This window comes from Xiphophorus couchianus, chromosome 14 (genome assembly GCF_001444195.1).
Source record: "Xiphophorus couchianus chromosome 14, X_couchianus-1.0, whole genome shotgun sequence".
NCBI lineage: Eukaryota > Metazoa > Chordata > Actinopteri > Cyprinodontiformes > Poeciliidae > Xiphophorus > Xiphophorus couchianus.
In genome coordinates, this window is record NC_040241.1 from 22,803,971 (window position 1) to 22,826,426 (window position 22,456).

Consider the following 22,456-nt stretch of genomic DNA (forward strand, 5'->3'; position numbering starts at 1 on the left):
CATACTGAAATTAATAGTGTACCTACCGCCACCATGTGGACAGGCTGAGTAGTACAAGAAGCCAAGACAAAAAATAAAACATCAGAGCTTCAATAACACAAATGCTTTGAAGTCTTTGGTCTCTGAGACAAAAATATAAGATAAATTCAAGGTTTGTAGTGGAAAAGTAAACCAGAACCTTGTTGGTACATAATGTGTAAAGCAGCTCTGGTTGGTTGAGATCTTTATGTTTTAGAAATTAAGCTTGGAGAAAAGTTACACTCACTGCATTTTCTGCTAAATTTATCCAGCCTATAAAAAATAATAAAAAAATAAAAGTAATTTCAGACCTTTCAGGAAACCTGAAATATTTCAGAAATCTCTCTTAACCGACTGCAAGTTATAGTTTTCAAATTTAACATTTCTTGATATTTGCTTCTGTTCTTGTAAATCTAAAATAATTAATTGTGCAATTAGTGGAGGCATGTTGCTCTGTATTTACAACAAAAAACAAAAAATCTAACCAAGTATTTTTGTGTGGTAGTTTAGTTTGTCACCCGATGGATGGATGAAGCTGCAGCTTCATTTTCACACCAAAATAGGAAGAAATTACTGCATTTTATTTGTCCTTTGCAAACTAAAAATAAATTCAATCATCAAACAACCATGCACACACACACCTAAAGATAATTTATACAGACCAACCTGACTCAGTTAAGTTTTTTTGGACCCGGAGAGAACCCACCATGCACAGGAAGGACATGCAAACTCCCTGCAGAAAGACCCCGGGCCGGGATTCGAACCCAGAACCTGCAGAAAGACCCCGGGCCGGGAATCGAACCCAGAACCTGCAGAAATACCCCGGGCCGGGAATCGAACCCAGAACCTTCTGGCTGCAAGGCAGCAGTGCTACCAACTGCACCGCAGAAAAAAAAAATCTACTTTTGGGAATTTTCTGAAATTTCCAAACTCTTTCTAGAAAGTTTTGAGTTTTTTGTAGGAAAGTTTTGGCATTTGAAACTCAGAAATGTCAAAGTTCTTTTCATGGAAATTTCTGACATTAATCTAAAAATCTGACTTTTTAATTTTTTTAAGCAAATTTTCAGCTTTTTAAACTTTGGATTCAGGTATTTTTGATGACAGAATTTTTTAGTCATATTGTAAAAATATTATTAATATGAATGTTTGTTATATATTTGAGGACTTTTCAATCTTTTGTGTGAACCTGTATAACTCAATTTCCTCACTGTGGGACAATAAACATTATTTCTATTCTAGGTGACATTTTAAAACTCTAGGAAGAAGAGTCTTTAATTTTCCCTAAAAATAAATAAAAAGGAAAAGACGAGGAAACGGAATAAAAACTCTGTAAAGGAGGAAACTCACAACACAAAGCAGGTGACTTTAATTAAAACATTTCTCGCTGAAAATTGTCCAAGACAATCCGTACAAATTCGTCATTTCTTACAAGCTCTCTGATTTCACAGAGTATAAATTACTTAGTGTTTACAACGGGAACCCGCTGAAGCAAAGAAAGAAGTCCAGAAAGAGTCTGAGAGGAACCGAACCCACAGGAAACAGAAGCACTGAGACGGGAAAACAGACAAATACCGAAGGAAACTGTTTCCGCTGAAGTCGCTTCTTCGTTTCCATCCATGAAGGTGAGCTCAGTTCTCTCAGGTTTCAACCAAACAAGCTCTGGAAATAAAAACAACAACAAGCTTTTATGTACAATTACACAAATACTGAACATCTAAACCAGCCCGATCAGAACCATCCGGGCTGCTGGCGGGTCGGACGGCGCGGATAAATCAGTCTCTGCTGCTTCGTTACAAAAATAAACGTCTCCTCTGGTATCAAAATAGACGACAATCTTTTTCTTTCTCGTCGAAAACGTCCGGAACGAACAAACAGCGAGGTGAACCCGTTTCATATTTACAGGACGAGGAACAGGTCGAGGCAGAACCGGGAACCTTTCACTCGCAGTCCGTGTTTCTGGGGGGGAATAACGCGGCGGCGGTCCAGACCAGCAGATTGTCGGAAGTGAAAGGTAGAAAAAGGCAGCAGGATGACGGCGCAGGCGCGTTGAAGCGAGAAGAGCAAGGCAAAGCTGAAGGTGCTTTTGGACCACACGGTTCTGGAGAGGTACCGCTAAATTACCCCGGCAATTCACCGAGGAAGATCCCGTCGTTAGCATTGCGCTAAACGTTAGCATTACGCTAAACGTTAGCATTGCGCTAAAAAGACCCGGAAAGGGATTAAAGAGGCCGTGTAGAAAGAATCATTTATTAAATTAAAAGTTCTCGCTGCTGTTTTGTTTAATCCTTCAAGCTGCAACCGGTTCGTACCATCGATGATAAAAACAAGAAACAATTCAGCAGAAAACCTCAGAAAAATGTTAATTTATTGCAAAACTGATTTAATTTATTAGAGAACTGGAACCTTTAAATCAAGGAACTACATTTAACAGGCTGATATCCTGTGTACCTAAAAACCAACAGTATTATAGATTACTCTTAATATATTACTCTTAATATAGAATATTCTTAATATTCTGTGGATTTAACAAATTTTGACATTTTCCCAACAATCTGAGCATCTTTTACGTTTTACAAATTAATTTCTGAATTATATTTTAGACAGATTTGATCAACAAGAGGACTATCAGAAATTTATCACAAATATCAGCTAATTTATCAACTTTAGGCTCGTTAAGCCAGTTCTCTATTGGTGCTGGTCACCTAAAGCATGTTAAAAGTTAAACTCTTTTTAATGAGATAAACTCTTTAGGAAACTGGCAGGTTTTAGATATTTATCTTGCCTCATCGTTTTCCGTTACATTTCCCAACATTTCTGCAGATTTAATGTTTTGCTAATAAACACGAAGCATCAGAGGAGCTGATGGGATCAGAAATGGCTCAAATAATCACAGATTTCTGCATCACATCTTAAATATTTGACTAATTATTTGAATATTCAAATAGTAAAGAACTGGTTTGAACAAAACGAGGTGGAATTTGCTCCAGAAACTACAGGAAATCCACGGCGGTCCAACGGGACGTCAAACGGGTTCTATGAGGAATTTCCAATGAGATCGAACCCGAAACACGACGGGATTTTGGCTCCAAAGGAAACCTGCTGTGGTCCAAAAGCACCAAGAGTTCCTGTGATGGAAACCGAAGTTTAAAAGAGATGGAGAGTTGAGAAACTCAACGTTTGCTCCAGGTTTGGTTCTGGTACCGATTCAGAGATCCAGGCAGCATCTTCATCTTCTTCCTTTTATCTGTGCTTCAGGTTTTAAATAAAACTTTGTTGATTCCTGCATCCCTCCAGAAACAACAGAGGAAGAATTGAAACCGAAACTCAGAAAAGGTCAGAGGTCAAGGAGCAAACCGACCTGAACGAGGGAGGCGGGTCTTCAATACTGCAGGAGTAATACTGCCGGGTCGATCAGAGTCCGATTGAGATCAAAGTCTTTCAGTCAGACGATGCAAAACGTCAGAGAGAGGCGGTCCGAATCTGGAGAACCAGAACCAGAGCAAGGAGAGACTCGTTGTGAAAGAACTCTCGAGAAACCAGACGGATGGGTTCTGTCAGGAATGATTGGGTTCTGCTGACGGAACCAACTGGATCATCTGGGGACGGAACCAGGCGGAGTCGGGATGAAGAACCAAGAACGATCAAAGGTGAAAACTGAAACACGTCTGCTTCCTTTGAGCGGGTCCGCTCCAAGGATCCAAACCCAGTCGAGCCTCGTGGTTCTGGACCAGACGGGCCTAATCCAGAACCAGGCTGTTATCACGTTTATGTCAGATGGTTCTAGTCTCTCTGGACCTTCTGGTTCAATGAGGTCCTGTTTATTTTGGCCTGGTTCTGGCTCTGTTCTGCTGGGCTGTTCTCAGGATTTGGCACCCATATGAGGTCGATCCATGGACCCCTCCTCATCCGACAGACCGGTTTCCACGGCGATGACCAGCGATGCGCTGCTCGCCATCGGCTGCAGCTCACCTGGAAGACGAGGAGATGAAGATGAAGTCAGCACCAGAACCAGCAGTGGTACCGCTAGCCAAAACGTTAGCTGCACTAACCATAAACATTTGTCCTGCTGACGCTAAACAAACATAGTGTATAGCAGAAGCTAATGCTAACGCGCTGAAACAACAGCATTTAGCAAAGACTGATGCTAAAGCTAAAGAGCTACATTAATAAGTAGGGCTGCACCAACTGCAGTTTTCCAGCCTGTTACTGATCTTTTAAAAAGCTCATCTTTTAAAAAGCTTATTCTACCGACTGCCATTTTGGCCGACACCAATTTTTTTTTTGTCGGAAATGTTGCTCAATATAGCAAGAAAGTTGTTTGCAACAGTGGGGTCACTATTGTTAATTATAAATGTGCAGACAGAACTTGGTGGTCAGTCAAAACCTCTCAACACAGAGCAAAAGACCACAATGGTTGATTCTTGGATCTTTGCCATGATAGATAAAATCGGTGGATAAGATCGGCTGGCCTATAAATCGGTGCACCTCTATCAATAAGGTATTTAACAGAAGCTAAAGTAAGTAGCTTCTGTTCCTACCTGGAGTAAACCAACTATAAACAGCTTCTATGTTTAAGCTCTTGTTTCCCTGAACACAGATAATTCATCTAAAACTTGATCAACATTTATTTATTTTTTCTTAACTTCCCAGTTGTTTGTGTTCCTGCTGTATTTTTTATATTTATTGAGACATGCTAATTTTTTATTTTATTTATTTGACTTGCCTTTGAGAACATTTAAATTTTCTCTCTTGCACAATGAACTGGGTTCTGATTCTGTAATGCCTCAGAACCGCCACCGGGTGTCAGTGTAACTCTGATTAACGCCCAGCAGAGTGAGAGTCCAACCTGTGTGGGTGTCGGTGGTGGCCGTCACGGGGCTGTCTCTGAGCGGGTCGGGGTCCTGGTAGTCCTGCGGGAGCCCGACCCGTCTGACGCCGGGGTCCAGAACCACCGAGGACCCGCCCTCGCTCAGCGTCCCATCGCTGGACGCCCCAGCCTCCAGCGCCAGGGCGCCGACTCCGCCCATCCCCACGCCGCCCAGCGCCAGGTCGTAGTCCAGCGGGAGGTCGTCCAGGCAGTCGGCGTTCAGCTGGGAGGAAAATGGAAACGGTCAAACCTTGAAATGAGAACAGAACCGGAGCGGAGAGGAGCCGGACTCACAGCGATGCCCAGGGCCTTCAGGATGTTCATCTTACACATCGGACACGTACGATGGTCCAGCAGCCACGGATCCACGCAGCTCTTATGGAACAGATGTCTGAGAAAACAGGAAAATTCAAGCACTTCTCAAGAACTTTCAAGGTACGGATTCAAACTTTTCCAGCACTTTGGAAAGAAAACACTAATTAACCAAATTCACTATTATAAAAGATATTTATACTGTATTAATGTCTGGTGATAATATTCTACATTTTACAGCAGGACAAGATAAAACAAAATTTGTTTTGAAATTTTTTCTCACTCAGACTAAAACGATGCATTAGAGCCAAAATAGATTTAAAAAATCTCAAAGAATATTTCTGAGATTGAAAAATAGGAAATAAAAAAGAAAACACTTCAGAAATAATTTTCAATTTTCTGATTTTCAAAAATCAAAAATGTTTAACTTTTGAAAATGTTCAAAAGTGTAAAACTGTCAACCTTTGAGTGCCAGGAATTTCCACACTTTTGAGTTTTATTCTAACAAATTTTCAACTTTTCAAACTCTAAAAAAATCCTTGTTTTTTCTAAATAATTTACCAGATTATTCTCAAAATTTGAGTTTGTTGGCTGAAATTTTCTCCTTTTTTCCCCATCAAAAATGTCCTGCTGTCGTAATCGACTGATCTGACAACAAAACAATTTAATTCAATTTCAAGAACATTGTTTAGAGCATAAAATATAAGCCAACTTTCATCTGAATTGAGCAGGTCAGTAAGTCATTGAGCCGTTAGGAATAATAAATATTCATGACATTGAAACAATAAAAACAAATTGTGTTAAAGTGAGGGAATGAATTTCCAAACTTAATCAAACGTTAAACTGAACTTTATTACAAACTGAACAGTTTGCTTGTCAAGCTTTTTCAAAAATGTGAAAATCACCTAAATGAAATTTAGATTTCAAATATTTAACGCAACTCCACTGCTGGTCTGTGACCTTTAACCCTGACCCAACTACATCAGAAGCTCGTTTCCTGATCTCTCTGTGACCAAAGCGATTTTATTTAGAGCTTTAAAGAAAGTTTTCTGTCGTCGTCGGTGGGATTGTCTGAGCAGATGGGAGAGAAGTCACAGCGAAATGTTTCTGGACGTTCTGGGTTCTGGACGTCCAACCGGCTGTTTGCTCTGGGTGGAGACGGACTAAAGATCACATCTGGACTGGGAACGCCTCGGGATTCCCACAGCTGGTTGCTTTAAGTCGGGTGTAAGAGTTTCTGTTGAGCCCAACAGAACCAGAACCGACACCAGATAACAAATATAAAGGTAGAAAACATCAATGAATCATTTGGTTCTTCTAACTATTTACATTTTTATGATAGTTACTCTCCCCCAATTCAGCGTTTACATTCGCATGTGAAAATGGCTGCAAACAAATGCAGTTATACAACCATATATATCTGAAAAGCATTAGTAGAGCCTTCTGTACAACCAACAATGGTTTCCGGATGATGATAAAACTCTTGTTTTTACTGTTTTCTTTCAGTTGTTTTTTTCTGTCAGTAATGTGTGTTTTTTATTTTTAACTTGTATTGAAACTCTAAAGATGACCGAAATAAATAAATAAATAAATACATGCTGGGTAACGGTGCAGTACCTGCTGATTTGTAACATTTGAAACTGCTCATTTTCCAGCCACCAAAAAATATGAACTTGTACCAAAACCCAGCTGGGTGTTTTTTTTTAAGTGCGTAAGCTGTTTTTAAGGCAGTTGAAACCCAAATGGAAGCATAAAAACATGAATTTTGCTAAATACTGTACGTCCCCTTTGAGTTAGTTTTTGTCACACGAGGTTTTAAAAACATCCTCTGGGTTGAAAACATCTTCACTTCTGACCAACTTGATCCATCCTGAAGCTTCAAACAACCAACGCAGCTCCTTGTAGAGGATCTTAATACTCAGACTTTATTCAGTTAAAAGTCTTTTCCTGCATTTCTTATTTGAAGGAAGGAAGTTTGAGTTTCTACCTGCAGGGCAGGATGCGGACCACATCGTTGGGCCTGTAGCCTTCGATGCAGACGGCGCAGTTGTCGAAGTCGGTCTCCGTCTCCTGGTCGCCCTTCCTGATGGTGCGAACCTGAAGTTTGCTGATGGCCTTTTTCGCCGCGTCGCCAAGACGACGCTGCAGACGGGAAATGGGAGAGAGAACGACGTCGAGGATTAACTGTTTCCCATCGTTAGAGGATGAAACAGTTTATTCAACACTTGGTTGGCCGTGTTGTGGGAACTCTGAGGTTCTGTTGACCCGTTTTCTGGTTCTGTGCAAACCAGGGTTTTTCATTATAGTTTAGTTTTATTTCATTGTGACTTTTTGTTTGTTTCAGTTTTAGTTAGTTCTTGGAGGGTGTTTGTTTTTATTAGTTAAATATTTAGTTTCAGTTTTCTTACTCTTCTTGAAGTTTGGATCTAAAAGTTAACCCAAGTATTGAATTATGATTATGTTTACATTGTTTGGGTAATAAATAATAAAATGTCTGACTGGTGCTTTATCTCAACGTTTGCTGTTTTGTGAAGAAGAGCCAAATTTACCGATAGTTTACGTAAATTGCTTGCGTGGGGAAAAATAACTCAAAAAACTTTATTTCACAAAAGTTTGAAAAGGCGATAAATTCATAAACAAAACTAATGTCTATATCTCTGATTTCAGTATATTTTAATTTCATAAACGCACCAGATGGTCCCAGTTTGTTATAGTTTTTCCCCATTATTGACAGTTTTTATGTATTGGAGTTAAAGACATTTTCTGAAGTTCGGTTCTGGTTGTTTTGTTGGCTGTGGTTAATTATAAACCCGTTACCTGGTTCCGGTCGCGCGCGTTGGCGTATCTGAACCTCTGGATGTAGTAGAAGACGAGCCAGGCGAGGGAGATGATCATCAGCACGATGAAGGAGATGGAGACGAACACCACCGACGTCCTGCTCACGTACTTCTGCAGGTTCCTGGTGCCGATGGTGATCGTCATGGTAACCGTGATGTTGCGCTCCAGCAGCGACACGACCTCCCGACCCTTCGGCTCCGGGATCATGATGACGACCACCTCGCCTGTACCTGAGAGAAGGAAACGCTCGGTCACTTCCTGTTGGTTTTATTCTGAAAGGTCGTGGAAGATTAGATTAGAAATGTTATAAAAACTTTTTCACAATTTAAATTTGAGACCAAAAGTGAAGTATAATATAAAAATATTTACTAATATCTTAAAAACACTTTTTTTTAAAACTTGAGACTAAGGTGTTGTTTGAATTGTTTTGCATTTTAAGCAATAAAATGTTTTCTTACTTTAAAAAAGGAACTAAATTGTTCTTTACTTCCATTTTTTCTTATATTTATTTTAATAGCTTGAAACATAAATGGTAAAGGATTCACGTTACTGTTTTATTTTATTTTCCAGTCCGTACCTTTAACACTTCATGTCTAGTTTCATAAAAATAAAGAAAAAAAAAAGACTTTTTTTGTGATACAAACATAATAACTACATATTAATTACAGATGAAACATGTTTGGCTGCAACTATGAAAAATAAAAATATCTTTCTAAAGAGACCAAGCTTTTCCTTGTAATCCAAAGAGTTCAAGAACAGCAGCTGATTTTATTTTTTAGGTGTTTTTTTTAGTGCTGCCAGTTAACAGATTAAACTCAAATAAAAAAAGTTTATTCAGATTCTGATGAGTGAGGAACAGAAATATTTTAAGTTTTATTTTTACCCAACTCAGGTTGAGCTCAAATTGTGGGTAATAACTACCAGCTCTTTGTTGGAGGATAAAATGATTGATTATGAAAGCAGAACAGAGTTCAATAAAGATGAACTTTTAAGCCTTTAATGCATCTTAAACTTCACAGGGAACTGAATCCAGAGCCTTTAAACTCAGCGATGAGCCGTTCATATAAACCATCAAACTCCAAGAAAGGCTTCAGTTTGTAATAATAAACTAAATAAACAACTGATTCTGAAGAGCAAACCGAGTTTAGCTTCATTTAGTCTCAGCAGCTGTAATCTCATTGTAACATAAACTAATCTGACTAATCAGCTACACATAAATGTTTTTGTATCAGCAGCTTGTGATTGTTAAATGTTAACGTTTTCTAGCCGACACCCAGCAACACCAGTCCGGCCAAATCTGGACGTCAGGCTGCAGAAACCGATCAGAAAAGACGTTTCTTCAGGCGCTGCAGTGAAACTTCACCATATTCACATTTTAAAATGGAAATATTCCTAATAAATAAGTAAAATCAACAACAAAAGTCTAAACTTTAATATCTGTTTGAGATCAGCGGGTGTTTTGAATTTTATTTTAAAATCTTTACCCCAGTTTCTACTAAACAGATTCATACTGAGTTGTTTGTTGCTCATATTATAAACTGATTCATTTCCATGAACTCTCAGTGTGTTTTACAGTGTAAACGTTTTAATCTCAGGTTTATAGTTTCGTTACTGGAATATTTTGACGAGCGCATTAAGTTCTGGGAAACGTTTCCACCGTTTCTCCTCTTCACCTCTGAATCAATCGGACACAGATTACATTCATCACCTCGCTTACTGATCCAATAGCAGCTTGAGCCTGACACATCCCCACATCGCCATGGCGACCACCGCTCTAAAAATACACTTTATGAGCTAACATGGTGGGCAACGCGCTGAGTGGCCTGGTTTCACTCCAGCGGACCGATCGGCTTCAGGATTCAGCCTCAACACGAGATTATGTAAGCCTCTCTGAGGACGATTCACAGGATTTCTGTAATCCTGCAGCAGGTTTTACAGCGAGTCCCGTCAGACTGCCGCAGGCAGCGCCGCTCCACATACGGAAAACCAGCTAAACACAGAAATACAGGCACAGAAAACTAGTTTCATGCAAATATATAGATAAGGAACACCAGTTTAACAAAAATAGAGGTACGGAACACCATTTAACACAAAAATATAAATAAGGAACACCAGTTTAACAAAAATAGAGGTACGGAACACCATTTAACACAAAAATATAAATAAGGAACACCAGTTTAACAAAAAAATAGATAAGAAACACCAGTTTAACAAAAATAGAGGTACGGAACACCATTTAACACAAAAATATAAATAAGGAACACCAGTTTAACAAAAATAGAGGTACGGAACACCATTTAACACAAAAATATAAATAAGGAACACCAGTTTAACAAAAAAATAGATAAGGAACACCAGTTTAACAAAAATAGAGGTACGGAACACCATTTAACACAAAAATATAGATAAGTAACACCAGTTTAACAAAAATAGAGGTACGGAACACCATTTAACACAAAAATATAAATAAGGAACACCAGTTTAACAAAAAAATAGATAAGGAACACCAGTTTAACAAAAATAGAGGTACGGAACACCATTTAACACAAAAATATAGATAAGGAACACCAGTTTAACAAAAATAGAGGTACGGAACACCATCTAACACAAAAATATAAATAAGGAACACCAGTTTAACAAAAAAATACAGATACGGAACACCATTTAACACAAAAATATAAATAAGGAACACCAGTTTAACAAAAAAAATACAGATACGGAACACCATTTAACACAAAAATATAAATAAGGAACACCAGTTTAACAAAAAAATACAGGTACGGAACACCATTTTAATATATAAATATATATATATATGGAACACTGGTTTGACATAAAAAAATAACATAGGTAAATAATATCCGCTAAACATGTTGTTATTATTATTACGCTGTTTTTTGTGAGCGGCGGGGGGACTTCCTTGTTGAATTACTTCTCATTCTGTCTCCTGTTGTTCCAGTTTTAATTTAGAAACTTCCAGGCTTGCAGAAAGATGTAACAATGGGCTGAACTCTGACCTGATCTCCATGATGTGTGCAGACCAAAGTCTGCAAATGACCAGGAGCAACAGGCTTGAATGGATCCAACATTTTCCACAGTAATAAACTGATTTATCAAGAAACTGAAACTGTGTCAACACCTGAGACTAACCAGACCTGATTTAACCATTTTAGATGCTGTAATTACAGCCAAACTCCTGTCATTTTAGAGCAAATCACTGAGGTCAGTGTTGAACGTCTTCATGCATTCCTGGAGTTTTTTAAGGCCTATTTAACTCATTTTATCATGTGACCCTCAAGGAGTTGGACTCTACAAAGTGATACTTTAATAAAGAAGGTGATAAATAGCAAGACAGGAAGTTAAAGTAAAAGAGGAAGTTTTAAAATACAATTGCAGAAATCATTTGGCACAAAGGTCAGGGTGGCAATGATTCTGAGACTAAACATAAGCTCGATATTCTGCAGCTGCTCGCTCGAAATCAGACTTTAAAACCTTTCAGTCCCAAATGTCTGAGGAGAAAATTCAATCTGTCGACCACATCTCAGCTGTTTCAGATTTAAATCTGAGGTTTAGCTTGTGACTGGGGCCTGACTCCGTACATCCTGATGTAACACCAAAGAGAGGCGGAAAATATCCCGGAGCGACACTGGCTTCCACAGACAAACAGAGTCTGCAGAAGTTTAGCGTTAGACACGTAAGAACAGGTCTATGTGAGCTGGACCAGAAAAATGCACCACCACCTAACAAGTGTGCAGCACACAGGCAACATCATGAGGGCAGAGACTAGGAGGGAAAACTTTAATCAGAAACAGGCGAACTGAAGGAATGCTCTCACTGGGGTTTTGACATTTTTAGGAATAATTCAAACCAAGTGAGATGGAGGACATTTTAAAAACAATGTAGACTCAGGAAAGTTAAAGGTGGACGGATACTTTTTACTTTTACTTGAATAAAAAGGTGTTGAAGTAGTGCTACTCTTACTCGAGTACAATCTTTGGGTACTCTGCCCACCTCTGATTGTTATGAGTTGACACTTTATTAGAATATTTAACAGAATATTTAAAGTATACATAGTTCCCACAAGTCTGAACAAGAAGTGATCCACGCCACTGAATGGCCATCTTGGTAGGCAAATGCAGCAGAAAGCGTAGATGAGCTTGTCTTCCAGACCAACAAGGAGAAAACATGAGGACTCTTGATGAATGTGCAAAAAAAATACATAACAAAATCACTGCAGGCAGGATCCATCCATATGAGACAGAGAACGTGTCACAACACAGTTAATAGTTGTCATAGCAACTGTAATAATAGGTAGTTATGGATACCTATCAAAATGGCTGTCAGTTATAAAGTTCTCAGATGTGTCACGTGACACGAGAAGTAAGTATGGAGAGATAACTTTATCTGTATTACAGTAAATTGTGTGAGAACAATTTCAGATTCTTTCACCTTAAAGTTAAGGAGAACCTCAGGGCTGACTGCTGGGGCCGTTTTTCTTTTATCGACTTCTCCACATGCCTACGATACACACTTTAAGATCATATATTGTTATATATTTCATGAGGATTTTGTGACAAATCAATTGTACATGGTTGTGTTCTTCACTGTGGACTTGATAATAACTAATTATTAAAGATTTAATTAACACTTTTTTCTAGCAGCCATTTTTATGGCAGTATTTTAGGAAGGTGAGGACTCACGCAATAGTTGTGTTATTAAAGTCACACCTGCCACCTTTAGTCTGCATTAAACGGACCAAAGTTTGGAAAAGGGTAATAAAGAACAATCAGTTCAGTTTTTTATTGTTCCACATGAAGGATGTAGGTTCACAGAAAAAGTCAGAAAGTCAACATAAATATCACGCTCAATGACAAGGAATGAAACCACTAAACTTTCTAAAGTGTTTGGCCAAATTCAATGAAGACAAATGCCACAAATATCCTATAAAAAGTGAAAAAACAAAATGGCTACAATTTAAAATCCAAAGACTATACGATAAACTCTGCCCGGAGACCGCACGCAACAATTTTCATTGGTTGATTTGTTTTCTTACCCAAATTAGTCTTTAAACAAGCAGCAAAATGTCATTGTTTAAACATATTTTCCTTTTAATTTGACTTCAAACTGGCTAAGTATCGAACAGAGAGCCGGTGTTTAACTGTCGTGTCCTGTTTGATGTGATAGTTTGGTGGTGTTTTATGAGGTTTATGTTACCATCTCTGAGTCTCACCTATGACTCCAGGATTTACAGGAAAAGTAAATACTGAGAAAGACGAGATGCAGCTTCTGATTGTTTGCTCAGCAGAGACTGTATTTGCTCTCAGTGGAGACTGGAAGAGCACAAGTTGGATCAAATCCCTGGAGGCCAACGTTGAACTCGTATCGACTGAGCAAAATAACAAAAACATTGATTGGTGTTGACCTAAAAATATTCCCCTGGGATCAATATCGCTCCTGTGTAACCGTGAGGTCCTTCACAGAAGTTATATAATCGCCAAACTAATTTAAACCGGTCATGTTGTCATGTTGTCGCCCAAAAAATCCAATCACAAGTTGTTCAGCTGAGTTTTTACTCAACATTTTCAGAAAAAACAACTTTAAATTAGGCTCTATTTTAGAAGTGCTGATTTGCATTTTCATCTTTTTCAAAAATAAAGAAAAACAAGTTTTGATTCAGTAACAGACGTTTCACGTTTCAAACAAGTTCTGCATGTTTTATGTTTCATCTTCTCTTTTGTAAAGTAACATCAGATAAAACTAGAAAGAAATGCGGTGAATGTCAGAAGGTAACTTTTTTTGTTTTTACAGAAATGTGTTGAGGTATTTGAAAGGAGGGAAAAAGTTCAAGTTGCTAATTCACATTTTGGAAGGTTGAAATGCAACAAACTGTTGCAGCGTAGTTAAAGTGTGTCTCTAATCTTTATCTACCAGTCTGCATTTCCCCATTAGTTTCCTCCCCTACAGTCACGGACACATGCGAGTAAAAACAAGGGACAAAGATATTAAATTTTATTCACAAAGGTCTTAAGAAGTCTTAAATTTGATTTGGAACCTGCAGGAACCCTGAAAATGTCTGTTTTAGATCATCTTCATGAATGCAGCTCAGTCCTGTTTTAATCTGTGATGTTTACCACCAAGAGATTTTATCTGACTCCAGTAAATAAGGCCACACTTCCTGCTCAGCATCGTACTGTCGGTTTAAAACCAAACCATTTAGGCTGCAGATGCTTTAGGAATAGAACCGAATCAATTTCCAACAGTTGCAAAAACATCCAAGAATCCCAAACTTCATTAGTTTGTTTACAGCTGTTGGGAAAAAAAAATTTGAAAATTTTATTTTATCTGCTGAAATCACAAGATAAAAGAAGTTGTGTAAATTATTGTCAGCCCAGAAACTCAGATGTAAAATTTGATTAATGTTCCCTTGAACTGCAGAAATCTAAGTAAACCTGGTCAGTAAAGGCGTCAACAGACCATCCTACACTTTGAGATTAGTAGAAATCAGATGTGACACCTGTTACTCTGAACACTTCACTGCAGACGGGTTTCAAACATGGCTGCAAACTGGGCCAGTTCTCGTCTGTAGTTGTTGTGGGATTTGTAGTTTAAGAACCAAATATCACCGGTAGCAAACTTAACCCCTAGAGAAGATGGATAGGCTCAATAGCTGCGTTTTTATTGATCATGTATTTGATAATGTATTTAAAATTTAAACATTTTAAATACTGAAAATAAATTTGCTTGATGGAAACACCAATTTTGTAAAAACTCTTGTTTTTGTATTAAAAGTTTTAGTACTAGGGTGAGATGGTTTTTTTGCAAAACTGCAGTAGAAAATTTTTTTTCACATCACATGATCAACAAGCGGATGTTACTACTGGCAAAAACAACAAAGAAGAAAACAGGAAGTAGTTGGAGGAACACGGTGTGGAATGTTTATGACTTATCACCTGAACAAAAGCATTTACATTAGATTGGAAAACCCGCGATTACGAAAATTTGTTTTTTCAAACACAATTTCGCTTTTCTCTATTTTCTCAAATACTTCAACAAATTCCTGTAAAAATGAAGAAGTTAGCTTCCAACATTCACACTGCATTTTTACAGAAATGCATTTTTCTAGTTTTATTTGATATTACTTTACAACACAGAAGATGAAACATAAAAAGCGCAGAACTTGTCTCCGAATTATTATGAAACCCTCTGAAACTTTTGTTACTGAATCAGAATTTGTTTCTCTTTAAATATTTTGTTAAAAAGATAAGAAAGTTTACTTTGGTTTTAGTACAAATCAGTACTTCTAACAGAGACAGACGCATTTAAATTTGTTGTTTTTTCTGGAAATGTTGAATAAAAACTGCTGAAAACTGGTGGGAATATTGACAAACTTGCGAGCGCTTGTAATGGAGACGCAGCTGTTTTCTGACATCGTCATCGTGTAGAAAGACGTTTCTACATCCAAGGCTTTTCTGGAATTAATTAAAAAATTAAGCCTTTGATGGAAGTATGGGCATTTTTACAATTTCTTCAAGTTTTAAATGTTGATTTTTCTTTTCAAAATGTTAGACTTTGTAAGAATGTTGTTGTTTTTTTCTAAACGGAGTCAAGCGGTCCAGAAAAACCCCAAACAGAAATCAAACCTGAACTAATTTATCACAGACGTTTCTGGATCTGATATCCCAGTTTGAGCTTCGTGTGACGCGATGAGCAGCTCTGATCTGAGAGATAAAGTGATGAAGCAGCTGATTCCACACTGTCTGCTTTCAGGCGGATTAACAGCCAGCAGGCCTGACCAGACGGGGAATCCACTCACCCACCCACTCTGACCTGGAGGTCAAAGATTCACCACTAAAAAAGTATCACGTTTGTCGAGATTTAAATCCAGAAGCCAGGAAATATCTGAATTAAGCAGCATTTTGGTGCTTTTGGGAAACTGAAAACATCTACTCAAAATAAATCAGGTTAAAAATAAGTGTATTTGTGTCACTGAGTGGGAGGCAGAGCCATAATATTATGCAACAGGCAACAGTTTGCTGCTATAAATGTAATCACTGGATTTTACCGACTGGAAGTGACTCAAAGAAACTCGTGCCTAAATTTAATTAGCTTTTCCAAATCTGAGGGGAAAATTACTGATTTTATCTAACAAAACAAATAAAAAGGGGCAAATAATGATTCATCATTTTTTCCATTGTGGTCAAATTTGAGTAAGTTGTGAATTTTCTAATCAAATCTAAACATATGTTGGCATAATAATGCAAGAACATGTTCTCAAAGACCAATGAACTTTAAATTATAATGAACATTTAACACTGAAATGTTAAATACCCAAAATAAATAAACAAAACAACAGAAACAACAAATAAAATGCATTATGAAGTTTATGTACACAAAATTATCCTTCAAAATAAGGGCCAGTTGAGACCAGAACACCAGACTGAAGACTTTTATCAGTCAGTTTTTTAAAGAATGAGAAGAAAAAACAATAAATCATGCAAGTGGAAATGATTTTGTTTGTTTTATTTTACCATGCTAAAACTGTATCTCGTTATAAAAACACTGAACTTTAAACACAGTAGTGGAAACCAAAAGCAGAAAATGGAGAAATGTTTCGTTGAATTTTGTAGAAGTATGTCTGCTTATGGTGCAGAATATTAACACTTCTAGTTTCTTTTGATCTTATAAAGTAAAACTATGCTTATAAAGCATAGTCAATGAATAACTATGCTATTCAATGATTTCTATAGTTGTTAACTAGCTAGCCTGCAGTCTGCTGCTATACACAAATCCTCGTTTAGCCTCTAATCCGGCACACTTAAAAAAAACGCATTAATTGGTGGCTCTGTTTTACTTTCTGTGCTAAATATAACATCAATTCATCTCACTTATTTTTAACTCTGGTACGTGTCAGCAACTTTTGCACTTGTTGCCTAGCAACCTACCATGTAGACATTATAGCTGGTACTGACAACAGGTTTTAGCCAACTGTTGACATCCATGTTTCCCATTAAACTAAATATATTCTCATAAAGGAGCTGGTGGAGAGAAATGCATCAGGAATGCTGACAAACCAGTTTCACAACATTTTTCCTTCCTGGGTTTAAAGGAACGTTCTGCTACAAACAAAATAACTTATTACCTCAGCTGAAATTACACAACAATGACCAAATGATAACAAAAACCAGATGGTGAAACAAAATGAATTAGATTTTTTTTTTAAGTCAGTGTAGAAAACAATAGACGTACACATTTAAAAAAAGTTTTAGAGTCAGTGAAAGAATGTTTTTAAGACTATAAAATCTAAAACTGATCAAATTCAAGACATTTTCTGATATTAAAACATAAACATTTTATATTTTTAACTCTGCTCGTATGTGGGCTAAATTAAATCCAAATTAATCTGTCTCTTCTCTGTGTTTTCATCATTCTGAGAATATAGATTCCTGCAAACGTAAAGACTGAGCATCTCTTAATTAAAATATTCAAAATATGACTCCAGACCTGAAGTAACTTTATTTATTGGACGTATATTTCAAGGTTATCCCTTATGTTTGCAGATTTTTGTCTCTTAATTAAATCAAAACTCTAATAAATCTATGTAAAATCATCAGGAGCAGGTTAACCACTTGTGATTTGACAGCGTAGTGATTTGAACAAATACCAAAGAAATCCATCTGAAAAAAGACAGAAGAAGCCGTGTAATGAAGATTTTAATGAAAACCAGACCAAACGATTGGTGGATAAACACGGCAACCTGAAGACTCAACAGCGTCTAAACGATCTGCAGATGTTTCAACTGGAACATTCACCGAGTTTCCAAACATGGATTCCAAGAAACTAAAAACGTCATGAGAAACTAGATTTAAAGTCAACAAATGGAGAGTATTTTCCATTTTCTTCCTGGACTGAGCAGTCAGAGTGGAGGCCTGCAGGAGGAGCTGAAGGCGAGCCCAGCTGTCGGACAGACAGCTGTTGGTTCGCTGCTGCCGTTACGTAACGCAGCGCCGCATCGTGACCGACAACAACACGTCAAGCTGCTCCGCATGTAATCTAATCAGAAGAGGCCGAAACATCGGAGGAGTTAATATCCTGCTGCTCCACAGGCTCGGCTCAAATCTGTCTGAAGTTTATTACAATAAATCAATTAATCAAATGATAAATTAAAATGAGCTCAGTGATTTCCATTTGCATGATTTACTCTACCAAAAACTGGACGATAAAAGTCTTCAGTCTGGTGCTTTGGTCTCAACTAGGATCATTTTGTTTACAGCAAATTCATAATTCACTCTATTGGTTGTGTGTGTTTTGTTTATTTATTTTGGATATTAAAAGTATCTTCCAGTTCCAGTTAAATACTCATGAGAATTTAAAGTTTATTGATCTTTGAGAATGTCTTGAAAATGGTCTCAAAATAACATTTATTGATATGATGCATCAGCACTAACTTCGGTAAAGGCTGATATTAGCCTTTTTTTTTATATATTGGTGAATAAAACCAGGTCGATATTAACAACCAATATTTGTTTTCATCTTGTTGCCATTTGTTTCTGCACAGCAAAACAATAAAGAGATACCTGATTGGTAAATATCAGGTATCGGCCACAGTAGCAGTATTAAAATCAGGTATCGATATCTGTCCTCTTTTTTTAAATTTTTTACCCCGCCAGGGGGTCTTTTGTGGGCTCTAGTGTCCCTTATATGACAGTGGGCTGACAGGAAACGGGGAAGGAGAGGGGGGAAGAAATGCGGCAAATATCGTCGGGTCCGGGAGTCGAACCTGCGACGGCCGCATCGAGAACTCAAGGCCTCCAAATATGGGCCGCGCTAACCGCTATGCCACCACCGCACGCCCATCGGTCCTCATTTTTATATCAGTGCATAAATAACATTATTATTTATTGCAATAACTTCAGGGATGATAAATAAAGCCATTAAAATCTGTTATAGTTTTCAGGCCTCGCCAGAAGCTGGATTGTTTAAAAAGCTCAGATCAGACTGAAACAAACTTGTGCTGAATTTATGTTCCTCTAAAGTCCAGATATCAAAAAGAAACTTTGTAATCTGCAGAACAGCAGAAAATATTTCCTCTTGCTCCAAAAAAGGTTTATTTTTATCTTCCTACTTTGAAACTTTTGAAACTGATGCCTTCTGTTTTTTTCTCAAAAACTTCTGATAGTAATTTTAAAATGTGAGTTTTCTTTGGCAAACTTTTGGCTTTATAAGCTCAAGTTTATTTGTTTTTCTAGAATCTTTTTGAATTTTCTCCAGCAAAGTCTCCTTGTTTTTTCTCGAAAGTTTCTGAGGTTAATGTGAAGATTTATGAATTTTTTACTAGCATTTTTTGTTACTTTTTCAAACTGAAATTTCAACGTTTTTTTTCCAGAAAAATTGAGATTTTTTTTAAATAGCAAATTTTTCGACTTTTCAAACTTAGAAATGTCTGCTTCTTCTAGAAAATTTCTGAGCATATAATCCAGATTTCTGAGGGTTTTTTGGCAGAAATGTACTCCTCTTTTTTATCTACAGTTTGAGTCGGATGGAGAGAAATAAAGTGGATTCCCAATGAACCCAGCTTCTGTTTCGTACCTTGATGGCGCATGGTGATGGTGTCGTTGGGGTTGGTGGAGCCCACGTTGAAAATGACCACCGCCGAGGCGTTGTGGGCGGCAGCATGGCGGATTTTGTCCCTGGTAGTGCAGTTCCCATGGGCTATCAGCGCTATCCAGCCGGCCGCGGCCTGCGAGGGCACCACGAACCGGGTGTGGGGTTCACAGGCCTGCCGGTCCAGAGGGGCGGCGGGCAGCACCACCACCCCCTTGGCGTCCCGCTTCGGGGAGTGCTCCCCGTAGCGGCCGCACTCCGTCTTCTCGGTGCGCACCTCGGAGGTGGCCGGGTCCATGTAGGTGATGTTGACGAAGGCGGTGTACCACTCCTCCCGCTCGGCCACGGTGAAGTCCAGACACAGCAGGTGGACGAAGCAGAAGGAGAGCAGCCACGTAGAGAGGGCCAGACTGCGGCAGGCCGCCACCAGAGAGCCCGGCGCCATGGCGGTCCTCCCCGGGGAGAGAGGTCGGAGGACACCGAGAGCTTCAGCGCCGACGAGCACTACTACTCCACCATGTCACCCACCGGCCTACCGAGAGTTTATTTCACCGAGTTTATCGACGCAAACTCCGGGTTTGCTTCGCCGTTCAGCCCCTCCCCTCTGCTGCTGTCAGCCAGCCGTTAGCGGATTCCATTTCCAGCCAAACAAAAACGGTTAAATCCCGAACAATGGCGGCTCGGAGTGAAATAAACCCCGGGCACGATCCGACCGACGCCCGCCGGGGTGATACAGCAAGCGGGCGGAGACGGAGCACCGAGACCGTGGAGAAATTAGATTTTTGCTCTTTAAAGCTGACGTTACTCGCAGCTGCTACACTGCATTGTTTTGACTGGGCCACTGTGAAGCTACAGGAAGCGAGGCGACGAACTTCCGGAAGTTACTTTTAAAAACAAAAGCCTCTTTGTATTTCGAACACAAACTCAAATTTGCCGAGTAAGACTTGAACATCTATGCTGAAATAATGCTTTCTTAAAATAAATATATTAAAATTACAGAGTTGTTTTTCAACGATTTCATGTATTGTTAAGAGAAAACACGGAAATCTGTATTTTACTTTGACGGCCTATAAACCCTTTCACTTTATGTAGCTTAAATTACGATAATGCTGCCACCTAGCAGTAATAAGGAAAATTACAAATCATTATCTTTTGTACAAATAATCGTTAATTTTATATAATAAAATAAAAATGACCATTGATATAAAACTTCTCCACGTGTAAATATCTGGCATATTTACATTCCTGTTTATTGTACTCATCTTGATTAGCATGCACTCTTATCAAAGAAATTCAAATACATTCATAAGTATATGTTATCCATTAACAACAACAACAACAACCATAATAATAATAATAATAATAATAATAAAAGTATTTTTGGGATTATTGGGAATTAAATGATGCAAGCAGATATTTGTAAGACATTTAAAAAGGTTTGACAAACTATGACAAGTTTTCATTTTCAACTGCCAGATAAGTTGATTGTGGTGACCAAGGAGCTCCATTTAAAGACTCTTACACACTGCGCTGTTTTTATTTTTTATATTTTTGTTGGCTTTCCTCCTCATGTTTGTGTCTGTGCTTGTATATTTTTAGGTACTTTCTGTAAAACTTCTATGTATTCCTTTGAACTATGAGAAACTCAATCTAATGTAAAGAGATGGGGGGCAAAAACCTGTAAGTTGTTTTAAAAAAACATGATTTTTAATGGTACAGTCACTGATTAAATAACTTTACCTTCATTTTAGCAAACTATTTATTTTTCTATGTACTGATGTTCTGTTCAGAACTATTCCTCAGGAGCCACAGTCCAGCAAGTTTTAGGCATTTTCCTGCCCCCACAAACCTGCTGTAAGTAAATTAATGACTGCTAGACTTAATTGCATGTTTAGTGGTTAATGCATTCATTTAATGCAGGTGTGCTGGTGCAGAGAAATATCTAAAGCATGAAAGACAGTGGATTCTGAAAATTAGGAATGAAAGCCAATGATCTACGTAAACCTTCTGATTTTAGACTCAGTGTTGGAAACGCTGAGAAGAAACAAGTTTGTTAGAAACAGACTGCCTGAGGAATGCGCTGTTCAAACACTGGAGGTGTTCTTGGGTTTTGTTTCTGCTGAACCTGCTCAATTAGAAAACGTCTTTGTGCTGGAATGCATAAGGAAGATTTTCTTCTGCATAAGGAAGTTTTCCTTCTGCATTCCAGCAGGTGTGATGGTGTTTGAACTATGTGAAGAGTAATCAAGGAAACACACATTCACAAAGAAACTCACAATACATTTGTTTGCTTCAACCTCAGTGCAGCTACCATGTTTTGTCCGTCTGTATTGAAGGAGATGGTCTAAAACGGTGGACTTGGATGCTGACTCGTGCAGAGAACTGTAGTGGCAGCTGGAATGTAGCCATGCTGTGAAAGATAGACATGGAGAACAGGGAAAGGAGATCAGAAGAGAACCAAGTATCTCAGAATGCCTCATGAGTTGAAAAGTTTATACAAACTCAATAGAAAGTGGGGAATACATGAAAATGTTCAAAAATTAAAATATAATAGTTTATTTGTGCTGTCCTTGTTTAATTACAACAACTTCTCTAACTCCAGTCCAGGGTGTCATACTTGGATCGTCCACTTGTTGCTGCTAAGGACAACAGAGGAAACAGGGAGGTCCAGTTCTGACTAAGGTCCAATAAAACCTTTTAACAGGATGAAGAATCTCTGGAGAAGATGAGTAATTTCTATGAAAATGTTAAAGCGCCATTTCTACTCAACGGATTAGAGGTGAATAGTGATTTGTGTATCAGTTTGGTGAGATGGAGGGG

General features: G+C 38.2%; 2 protein-coding genes across 3 annotated transcripts in view; both read right to left on the reverse strand.

Annotated features, from left to right (window-relative positions):
* Positions 1–22,456, reverse strand: part of LOC114156967 (myelin-oligodendrocyte glycoprotein-like) — a 1,059,483-nt gene that overhangs the window by 844,791 nt on the left and 192,236 nt on the right. The gene's annotated exons all lie outside the window — the stretch shown is intronic.
* rnf150b (ring finger protein 150b) lies at positions 1,361–20,691 on the reverse strand. Its single transcript, XM_028037570.1, has 6 exons — positions 19,622–20,691; positions 8,015–8,265; positions 7,185–7,339; positions 5,180–5,276; positions 4,865–5,108; positions 1,361–3,987 (listed from the first exon to the last, which is right to left on the reverse strand). The coding sequence occupies exons 1-6, from the start codon at positions 20,079–20,081 to the stop codon at positions 3,878–3,880; spliced, it is 1,317 nt and encodes a 438-aa protein (XP_027893371.1). The 5' UTR covers positions 20,082–20,691; the 3' UTR covers positions 1,361–3,877.

What these genes read in the sequence shown, in the direction of transcription:
- rnf150b (XM_028037570.1), bottom strand. Translation starts at nt 20,081, where the DNA reads ATGGCGCCGGGCTCTCTGGTGGCGGCCTGCCGCAGTCTGGCCCTCTCT. An exon ending in CATCACCATGCGCCATCAAG is followed by an intron (nt 8,266 to 19,621) that starts GTACGAAACAGA and finishes TCCTTCTCTCAG; the next exon opens with GTACAGGCGAGGTGGTCGTC. An exon ending in CACCACCGACACCCACACAG is followed by an intron (nt 3,988 to 4,864) that starts GTTGGACTCTCA and finishes CTCGTCTTCCAG; the next exon opens with GTGAGCTGCAGCCGATGGCG.